At 39.3% G+C, this 11493-nt stretch overlaps 1 protein-coding gene across 1 annotated transcript in view; it reads right to left on the bottom strand.

Moving 5' to 3' along the window:
• Positions 1–9199: 9199 nt before the first annotated feature.
• FZD6 (frizzled class receptor 6) overlaps positions 9200–11493 on the bottom strand; it is a 30476-nt gene continuing 28182 nt past the window's right edge. The window contains exon 6 of the mRNA XM_069854522.1: positions 9200–11218. Within this exon, the coding sequence (XP_069710623.1) occupies positions 11065–11218 (154 nt within the window). The 3' untranslated portion in view covers positions 9200–11064. The remainder of the gene's footprint in view (positions 11219–11493) is intronic.

The raw sequence follows: 11493 nt of genomic DNA, 5'->3' as shown, positions 1-11493 counted from the left end.
AGGAGTGCAACAACACACCCAGACAACTTCATGAAATGGCTGCTAAGTATTAATGGTTCCTTAAACCTGTTGGGAAAAACTATGGAATGATGTAAATCCTTAATTAAAACAATTGCTTCTGTGACAGCTTCAGTGAAATCCACGAACACGCACACGCAGAGCCTTTCTTGTGCAATTGTGCACTGCTGCCAGCAAACCCTCCTGCCTCTGGTCCAGGTTTGTGGCAACACTATGAAGATGGTAACATCTGACTTTTCTGTAACATGCGTGTTCACACAAGCACGGTTGCTAAGTGGCCAGGGATCCCCAGCATCAATACAGGCTGTTGCTAAGGCGCGTCCCATCCCAGAATGCCAAACTTCTGTGTTACAGAATTCATCTCTTCAGGCAAGGTGCAGTAGCTGAAGCTCACAGCACAGCAGCATCGGACACCTTCCTAATACAGTTACTCAGTATTTTAGATAACAAAAATTTGCACATACATCCATATGCATTTCCCCACCTGGGTTTGCTCACTCTTAGAGTTTGGGTCTGGGCTAGAAGCTTTTAAATCCCAAACGGCTGGCTCTGCCAGGGAAAGAAAATTGAGGAGCACTGTAAAAGAAAGTCTTAACAAATAATGATGGAACATCTGGTTTGAGCTCTGGTAACCGCACTGTGCAGTTCCTAGCACTCATTTGACTTGCAATGTTCAATGCCATCTGGAAAACAGAAATATCAACATCCTCCTTAGCCTACTTCAGTCTGAGCAAGACTTGCCATCTGCTAGGCTTATGTTCGGTGTGCTTTTGATATATTTAAATGCTTTTGAGGGCAACAACCGTTGTTGAATACCGTGAGATACTAGAATTGAATAGGAACTACTGATCTACTTTGCCTTAAGCATTTCTTGGACAAAAGGAGTTGTAATAAATTTGCCTGAGTACCCTCAAACCAGGATCCATATGATGTCAACTAGTGAGTCCTTCATCTTACCCATACTGCCATCTCATACAGGATTTATCTTTTACATGTGCCTTTACAAACATATCAGCAAAGATGATGGATGACGAGGTACATCCATCCACCTTTTAAATGTCACTAAAATCTTCTATATGATCAGTCCGCTGCTGTGGAACCCAGGCAGGCTCGTGCAAGTTCACCGTGGTGCCATCAGCGTACCACGCATAGTGGATGCTCACACTACCAGGCTGGTGCCATGACTACAGCCTCTCTGCTGCTACTTCAACTGTCCCTCCTACCTTACATAGCCTCTCAGCATCCCCAAAACAAGCCACACAAGCCTGGAGAGGAGAATGTGCTCACAAACACACGTGTTTCCATTCACTTCAGCTATAAAATGTTACAATTCAAGGGCCTGCAGACCAGGTGGCTTGGTCTCTCCACCTTTCTTGCACAAACTGTTCCAGTTCATGAAGTCTATTTATTAGAGCACTGGTTTGAATTCAGCCAGTGAATAGTTGCAATTCACTTCTTGGTCTTCACGAAGTGAAACAACTTCAGGAGGAAACATAAGAGCGTTTCATCATGGGAAACCCACCACCTATGATCAATGCAGAGTCTGGGAATGAAAGACCAGGTACATATTCCAAATCTGTTAGAAGAGACCCAGATCTGCTGGAAGAGTTTCCTTACACAGTGAGGAGAAGCTTTAACCACTCAGAAGCAGATTCTTCTCAGATGGGAACTATATTACTTATGGCTTTTCACAACCAAGAAAACCAGGCTTAGGTGTCTAAACATTACAGGAGGTTTAAGGCTGAGGATCTTGAGCCAAAAGAGGCCCAGTCAGGTAAGTGCCAAAGCCAGGACCTTTCATCTGCTTTTAACTCTTACTGCCTTATACGTTGCCCTTTTTTGGTGGTGTTTGGGGATTTTGACTATTTGTCAGTCTGATCTATGCATTGTTTTAGGGAACACATGGGTAAGCATCAGTGAGCTCTGGCTCAGAAACACTCAGGATCTTTGCTGATCTACATTTGGGGCTTTTAATTGTGGAGTTCATCATTTAGCTCTCGTTCATTTTATTACTGATGTTTTAGGATGAGTTGTAAGTTGGTGTAAAAGGCTGAGATCAGAAAAGACTGTTGAATTTCTCGAATGACTCTTTGCAGCCTGCCTGTCTGATTGAGGAGACAAAGAGCCATCTGTACTGCTGTAGAAGAAAACCAAAGCAAGAGCTCTAAGGGTAATTTATTATAGGTTTAAGAAGTAGATTTAATTTTCTTCCACAAAAAAGGTTTGAAACTGCATAAAAATCAATAGGATTTTTGCCTTGATCCCTTCTTACACCTTTTAATTTAAGTGCTACTTATATAGCGTACTTAATATTTTAAAACAATTCAAAACTTTTCTCCCTCAATTTTGTCACTTTACTAGCACAGATACACCTATTTAAAAATGTATATATATCTTCCAGTACCTTCTACATGCAATGATAAGCATGGCATTACAGTCACCAGAGTGCTTTGCAGGTACACATATTAACATTTGAATCTTAAAAAGTAGCTTGAGGGAGGCAGATTCTTTAGTGGATTTCAATACTCAGTGATGTCTTGTTCCTGCTTTTGAGAAAAGCTTAGAAGTGTAATTCATATCAATATTCTGTTTGCTGACACTCCACACCTGCAGGTGACAGTCAAGTCATGCTAACAGCTTCAAGCTGTGAAAAAAAAATAAATTGGTCACATGAATGACAGCCAGAAAGGACAGGCAGGGGTTAGAGCATAATAATCGTATTCATCAAAGACAGAAGGGTCAAAATTGACAGGAAAACATATATCAACCCTTTGGAGGCCTGTCTGCAGAAGAACATTCCTGTGCCCATGTACAGTACGATGGCATTTTTTGAGTGTTCGAGAAAAATCCTGCAGTGAAGTGTTAGTTCTTTCCCTCTGAAATGGCAGTTCCTAAAGGTACCACCTGAAACATTGTATTTCTACACAATAGAAAACACTAGAGTGAGGATTAACACTTTTTATTACTCAGATTGAGTTCTCTATCCAGATAAATCTTTAACATTGTTACAAATAAGTCAAGACCAGGACATACTTCAGATACTAAGTTGCTCATCTGGTGGAAACAGGTCCTTTCACAGCCTCTTGAGGCTTCTAGGCAGATCTTTCCTTTCTACCAAAGTCATCAGTTCATTTATAGCTGCATTTCTCTGTATGTGTGTCTTTTACAATAATAATAGAAGCATTGAATATCTTATACTAAACACCACTCACAAATTGTCAGAGTTAATAACAGGCTGCTCTGCTGATAAGGGATAACTCAGGATATCCAGACATTTCCATTGTGTGAACTTTATGATGAAAAGCCCATGCTAAGATGTGTTTTCACTCACTGCCTGTTGCAGATGCCTCACTCTGAAGGAGTGTGGTCTGTACCTCTGCAAGACTGTCTCCCAGCTGCAGCCGGCACAGTCCTGGCTGCAGTCATGGAAACATGGGGGTTGGAAGGGGCATATGGAGCACATCTGGTCAAAGCAGGTCCAGTTAGATGGGGTTGTTCAAGGACTTGTGCACATGGTAGAATGGGAAAATTAATTCAGACCAGTCGTAAGTTAAATTCCCTCAGCCTCTAGTGAATCATCATGTGCAAGGAGAGAGCTGGGTCTTGGGAGAAACACTTGCTCATCACAGTGGATGTGAATCAGTCAATGGTAAAAAAATTACTTGGCAGCCTCATGATGCTCAATGAATAGAAAGAAAGGCCTTCTGTGGAACTGAAAAGCTAACTTTCTTTGAATCCTGTGCTAGTGAATAGTTATTGGGATGTGGAATTCAATACTCCATTCAGACAGGAAATCTTCTTCAATGAACAATCTTGCTTTTTTTACACCATTCAAGCACACTGCCACTGCTCTGTCCTTCCAGTTTTGGAATGCACTACCTTGTATTAGTGATAATCCTAAAATTAAAGGAATGGACTTGAACTTTGAAATGTTTATTTTCATTTGTATCCAGCAAGCCTTTTCAAAAGATGTTCCTCAGGATACACCAGGCAGCAATGAGGAGCGAGCTGTAGGCTGAGCAAAGGCTTGCATCGTGCTTAGGGGTGGCTTACAGAAACCAGAGGTCTACAGCCACTGTAACTGGCACATACAAAATACACAGAAGCCAGTGGATGCAGGAGGATTTGGTGACCGAGACAAATTAATTAGCCCGGGACACTGAACTCTTGCACAAAACTTAGAGTCTGAGAGGGGCAGGGGCACAACAGCAATGACAGATCTGAACATGCATAATCACTGCGGCTCTGCCTGTTGAACATAGTGGTGGAGCCCAGAGCCCATAGGATTCCTGAGACCTGGCTTCTCACATCTGCACTGTCCCTCCAGATGGCCTGGCCTCAACAAAGAAGTGCAACGGCAAGAAGGGCTGTAGAACTTCTGAGCAGCACCTACCTCATCTGTCCACTGATGACCCTCTGTCACCAAAAGGGCAATGGATTTACAGGTGCTGCTGGCTTGGGCACGGTGAGAGTTTCACCATGAGCAGTTCAGTGGGATCACATATAAATATAGCTACAGTTGACCCTGAGGATAGTTCAACAGATGATAAATTATTGAATTAACATTATTACGAGTGTTGAAATCTTCTTTGACTTGTGTCAACAACTGACTAGTGCAATGGCACTGGAAAGGATGGAGCACAACACTGAATCCCTGACTCGAGTGGAGATGAAATTGTGTTTGGCCAGAACAGCCAGAATCAAGTTCCTGTGAAGAAAAATGTCTTCATGTTCTTCGAGTTATATTTTTTACAGCAGGTGCTCATCTAACTATGCTTTTGCGAGGCATGACTTTGTTTTTAGTGTGGTTTCCTTACTTCTGCCCTTGTAACTTTGCTGTAATTACAACACCTCTTCACTGACCAAATATCTCATTCATGAGTTCATAATTTCCCATTGCCAAGTAGAGAAAAATTCAGTATGTGTGCCCTAAAAATATCTAATGCTGTTGAGGTTAGGTTAATGCTCTCTTGGTTTTTATTGAGTATACTTTCTTGGGTTTTCCTACTGGCTTGGTGACTTTCCATTGCTCTCCATAAGGAACCTCATCTTGACTACCGGCTTCTCTCAGAATGGCCATTCTGAGGATGACCTTGACTACTTAAATCACATTTTAATAAAAACAGCTCCAATTATTTTCCATGGCAAGTCCTGACTCCACCCAGCCCAACACATTTGTATCTCATCTGCTCAGTGGCACATCACAATCCTGTCTATGACATCTCTTCGTGTTTCACAGAATGATACATCTCTGTATGGTTAATCCCTTTAGTTCATCCACCTTTTCTTTAGCTTGATGTCTGCATCACAGCCCTGCCTGTAGAAATCTGGAAGGAGAGCAAGTCCCAGAAAGGACTGTGTCCAGTGGACATCAGTATCTCATATCCAGTGCCAAAAAATCCATTCAGCTGCTTCAGCAACCTCAAATCCCCTGTTTTTGGCTGGGTCATTCAAGGCTTGCATGCACTGTTTGATAGTAGGTATGATACTACTAGAGATGGGTCTGGAGAGAAAGCAGATTCCCAGCTAGCTTAAGCCATCAACTAATTAACTAACTTACTAATTGTTTCCTCCAGGACATTATCTGGCAGCATTGTATTTTTGTACCCATGGAATTTCTTGTGAGTCAGTTTCTTGTGGTCAGGCAGAACACCAAGAAGATAAACAGGGATGAACACTATCTTCAAAAATACATAGTTACTTTGGTCATCCTTCATACACAACTCTAAGAGACTGATTCTTTTTGGCTGCATTAAATTACTTGGTTTTGATTGCAGCAGAGGCAGTGTCCTTCAACCCTATCTCACTCTTGTGAGCAGCCCAGCTGCGCTTGCTGCCCAGAGAGGTCATTCTGTAGTCTTAATGGTAGGGAGAGCAGGGGAAAAATGATACCTTGGACTCGCTTCAGATCCCAGAGACCCGCTAACAACCTCCCCCCTCCAAACCTCAGTTCCATAACCTTCCTTGAAGCAGCACTGCACAGGCCCATCAGAAAGCTATAAATAATACTCTGGAAGAGGGGTCATTTGCAGCAGTGTGACCACCATCCTGAGAGAGGAGGATCGCAGCCCAGGTGGTGTCCTTGCACATTTTTCTCTCTCCCCCTTTCCTCTCTTTCTCTCTCTCTTTTTCCTTAACACAGACTTAGCAAGCCAACACCAATCCTATCCCTAAGAATGCCTGTACAAATGAAGTCCTTTTTGAACCAATCGTTTGGCATCGTTTTACCTTCATATAGCCCAATGGGTATCAAACCCATACATTTTACAGAGAAACCCAGGGTCTTACCCTGGCAACCCCTAGACTGTCCAGGGTGGGTTGTGACAACAACCAACAAAGAACATGCTTCCTCCTGTTAAGATCCCTTTGGTGGCTGTGTCTAATGATCCCGGCATCACCTCTGTAACTTACAAACCTACTTATTAGAAGTAAAATTTCTTCTTGCCATTTCTCTTCACGTTATAGGTCTAGAGTGAGTCCTGAAATATCAGTGTATTCCTCTCCACTTAAAACATCTGATGTTGTCTCAGGACTACACTGCCATACATGAGATTATGCTCTCTGGGCTGGAGATCAGTGATCCTCCAGTTCACCTACTCACAGTACTGAGTGCCCATTTAGCACTTCCACACAACCTGCTTGGTTTCACACAGCTCTTCTTGCAGAAACTATTCTTCTCTACAGCTCCTATTTGTGCTGAGAAAGCAGCTGTGAGCCCTTTCAGGAAGGCAGGCTTAAAGATAGCTCATGTTTGTCATTAACTAGTATGACCTCAAATAAAGCAAACTTTTATATTAGATTTAGTTTTGATGAACAACACTGAAATACAGGGAATAAGAAGTCACAAAGAGCTCAGGTGGAAATGTCCTGGCATGTTTTTAATCTTTTAATTATAAATTGCATCTCGAATGCTTTTTAATGGGAAGAAAAATCCAGGTAATACGCAGAAGCAGTCTTCATAGATGTGAATCAGGTATATACACTGAGCTTTGCTTCTAGAGATACAAAGCAGACAGCTCATCAAAGTGTGGTAGAGGTTGCCCAACTTCTTTATTTTTAATTACAGTTAAACTCTATTAAAAAAAAGTAGGTAAGTAGGATGAGGGACAAAAATAAGATTGAAAGAATAAGTACAAAAAAAGGTAATACAGAGGAAATAACATTTATCCTCGTGAGACTCTAAAATACCTTTGGTGCCAGCCATCTGAATTGCTGCGAATACCAGTGGTTAATACTGGCAGAGATCTTTACCCGTGAAGGCAGCCAGAGAGCAGTTAGATGCCTTCAAAGACCGATTCAACAAGCGGCCAGTGTTGAGGGAGGGATGTAGCATTTTCCATTTCATCTGCAGTGATCTGAAATTCCATATTAAGACTGGGTGGTCAGACTTCAAAGGGAAACCTGATTCCTCCTCCTCCTGTTCAGCTACTGCATTTCTCGGTGCTTTGTAGAAGATTAAACTTATTTTTATTAACTTCAACTTTTCATGTTTTATTTTTTTTTGGTTTTTGCTTCTGAAATTCAGCTAGATTTGACCTCTTTGAACCAAGTATATTCTGCACCCTGTAAAGGACCTACAGTTCTCTGTAACTCAAACTGACAAAAAAAAAAGTATCATGCTTCAGCTTGTTAAGTGTTCCATCTTAATGTCTTTTTTTAGAAGTTTAATAAAGAAAAAAGTTTTAAAGGTATTTTAAATACTGCAAATATTTTTTTTACTATCTGTGAATAGCACCTTTCAAATGTTACAAATAGAAATAAACCCCCATCTTTTCCATACCCTGGGTTAGCTTTGCAGGCTTGGACTATTTTTTTCTGAATATATTGCACAGCTTTATTTTATACTCTAGGTATACTTGATCCCAGTTGTCACCCCACCCCCCCAACACTGGACAGTAAAATAGAGTATACATAAAATGTACCATAAAATGACTGTAGTGGTCATCTCAGGTCCTGTTTGTATCACAGATCAAATATGATTTAGTATGTTAAATTCATCTTCTCCTTCAAAAGATTTTCTATTCAACCTCAAAACTTAAATTGATTTGTGAGAGACATCCATTAAGAAACAGAGAAGACAAAGAACATCTGCCAGCCTTTATTTTAGCTTTCTGCAAACAAAGGCAGAAAACAAAACTAAAATAGCTGTATCAGTCTTTGAAATTGTTGAATTCACAGTGCATCTTTCAGAATACAGCCAGTCTAGATTATAAGACTTAAGGTGATGGAGATGTTCCAGCAAGAAGTTGTTCTTACAGTTTGACACAGGCCTTTTAATACAAGTTGTCTATTTTCAGGTTTAATTTTGGTCAGATAATGGATGAAAGGAGATAACCCAAACAACTTTTGTTAAAGAAATTGTTTGTGAGGTTCTTTATAGCCCATCTCCATAAGGCTGTCTTCCAAACTCTCTCTCATCTCTGCACCTCTCTTCTCTCCGTTTCTTTCCCCCATCCTTTTTAAGGGCAAATAGCCATTTAACTCCCCAGTTACTGCTTGGGTATTTCAGGGTTAAAGCATCCAGGGAGCATGATCCCTTTAGCTATACAGGTCACCTTGGGAATTCACAGTCTGTAGGTTATTTCTGGTACAGCAGCACTGGAACACACAAGTGCTACAGTCTCATTCTACAAATGATGCATTTCACTTCCAATTAATGTTATGATTACTGCTTAGTTAGTATTTCACAGTTCTTTGGAAATTCATCTATTTTTAAGCCTGTGGTATTAACTTCAAAATTACTTTGTATTTATCTTTTTTACCACAAAAGCATGACTTCTATCAAACTACCTAGAAAGGCAATAATATTAAATAAATTAAAAATGCGTATCAACATTTTAAGAAAGTTGACCAAGAGCATAGTGTGGAAATACATATTCTATGTAATCCAAAGGAGGTCTTTTAACTAGAGGTCATGAAAGAAAGAATGCTGTAAGTGTTAGGATGAAAGAACTAGTTCGGTTTCTCACTTTCATAGCTCTCTGTGTGCATGCGAACAATTCCCAGCATTGTTCTGTCTCAGTTTCTCACTTACACAGGACAGATAAACTCACTGCGGTACTTATTATCTCACACAGCTCTGAGAAAAGTACATTACAGTGGCTTAGCTGCAAAAATACTCCATTAATACAGCAACAAACACGCTACATCTAGTTAATAAGAAATATCAACTCCGACTCTCTTACTATACCATAGTGTATTTTATTACTAACAGAGACAGTAACAACAAAACTACTGAAAATGTGTATCAAGTTACCCATTTACAAACATGACTACAACAATGAAGGGCACTTAGTTAATTTTCACAGGAGATTTTTCAGATTTTTCTCACTGTCCTTCCAGCAGCAAGAAGTCTGTCTATTTTAAATGTAGAAATTATAAAGGTAAATACATTCAATTTTTAATGCATGATACACAGAACAACAGGCACCAAACAACGTTGGTTTTTCCAGAACCGTAACTCCTGTTGATCCAGCATTTACGTGACCTTTGCACCATACAGTTTTGCTTGACTGTTCAAAGCTCCACCATGAACTCTACCCAACCAGAACATAGGAATTTCTCTGAATAATATAAAAATATTGAGAAATACTCTTATTAGTAATCAAATGCAAGATGCTGAATAGTCTTACAAAATGCACTGACACTTAGGTTCAGAAAACAGCAAAATCCTGGTTCCAAATTATCTCAAGTAATAAGCAACACTGACTTCACTGGAACCAGGATTTCTTAGGAGTGAAACAATGAAATTTTAATCCACATTAGTAGTAAGTGCTCTTGAGAACCACTCTATCATAAGAAAGGCTACATGCATTAAGGCCTTTTTGATTTAAAGAAAATATATTGCTTTAGCATATAGAAAATTAAGCTTTGTAAAAAAACTATTAAGGTCTTCTTTTAAGTAAATATATCATTAAAAAAGCCTGTATATTAATACCTCAACAGTTTATTTTCTATCAGATATTTCTCTGCAGAGTTTAAAAAAAACCTAAGTTACTTGCACAGAAACAATGTGAAACACACACTTTCACTGCAACTCAGTAAAAAAAAAAAATTCTAAAGTGCATACTTCAGATTCTGTCCCTGATGCCGCTACGGATCTCAAGTGTTTTCTTTGGCACGATGGACTGGAACACCACACCAGGAGGGGCTCCAAGAAGCATTTTTCTGAAGCAGCACTGCATCTAAGGCATTACCCCTGTAACAGGATGCACAGACATCTAACCGGTCTTGCCCCAAATGCACAGTGTATGCTGCATGTTAAATATCAAGGTACAATCTGCTTTACTCAGAACTAAATAACATTGTCCAATCACCACAGGCCTGTTGACTTTAGAAGCACCTACTGGAAGCACATTAACTTTACCAAGTTTGTACAATACATACAGAACAGTAGTTCTAAATATTGAGACCTTACACAATTATTTACAGAATTCATTTATGTACAAAATAAATCATGAATTCCAGTTTCCCTTTAATATTCAGTGTACACACTACCATAAACCAGTCTTATAATTGATATATCACGATGCATAACTTAGAGAGTATTTATAAAGTTGTGTATCCTTTAAGTGACACTGCTGTTTAAGATAATAAAAAAAAAAACAGAGAAAAAGAACTGAGTAAGTTTTGAAAACATCAAAGATGCAGATATAACTTTCATGCTTTGAAAAGTAACAGTGCTTTATAAGCATTATTTTAATGTTGTTCATTACAAATTATTCTTTATGGAACACAGCATACCATTACCATCACGGAATTAGTCTCTGACAGCTGGCAATGGTACTTGTTTCTCTCATCTCTTTCTTAAATTACTAGTAGCCATTCCAGCCACATCCTACAGATTTTCAATTTCCATTATTCCTGGATAGGATTAAATATAGTGTATTATTGCTAGATGTCCCCACAACAAAATTTACATTTTTTAAGTGCAAACCAAAATAGGTGTGTTTTCTAATAAGGCACAGTGTATCAGTTATTTCCAGTGTAACACAAAATTTGTATTAGTTTTATATATTGAAAACATTCATATAAAATTCCAGTGTTTTAAGGGTTTGAACTGTTTCCTGAATCTAATTCTCTTCTGGTGCCTGAAGCTGAGTAGACAAGTAGCGATATGGAAGCTGACTGCGAGACATTAGGTATTTGGGAACAGCTGCTTTGCAATGGAGATTCCATAAAATCATTTTTAGGAGTTATTCTGCAAGTAATGAAAAATAAAACACAGTGAATCAATTTTAAGCACAGTGGATTACACTGCAAAAAAATACATTTTTGGCAACAAAATTGTAATATATCTTAAGCCGTATTCTTTCCAAGAGAATGCAATACGGTTCTGTACAATTTTTCATGCTTAGGGTAAACATCATTCTTTTTCAGACTTGTCACCTCTCAAAATGATTGCATTGCAACCACAAACATCCTCTGAACGAAGCACTCAATGCTTAAGAAAAGAAAAACCCTACAAAAATATAA

The sequence above is a fragment of the Phaenicophaeus curvirostris genome, chromosome 3, assembly GCF_032191515.1.
Source record: "Phaenicophaeus curvirostris isolate KB17595 chromosome 3, BPBGC_Pcur_1.0, whole genome shotgun sequence".
In the NCBI taxonomy this organism is placed as follows: domain Eukaryota; kingdom Metazoa; phylum Chordata; class Aves; order Cuculiformes; family Cuculidae; genus Phaenicophaeus; species Phaenicophaeus curvirostris.
The sequence above is the reverse complement of the archived record's forward strand: the minus strand, read 5'-3'. Positions and strand labels throughout refer to the sequence as shown.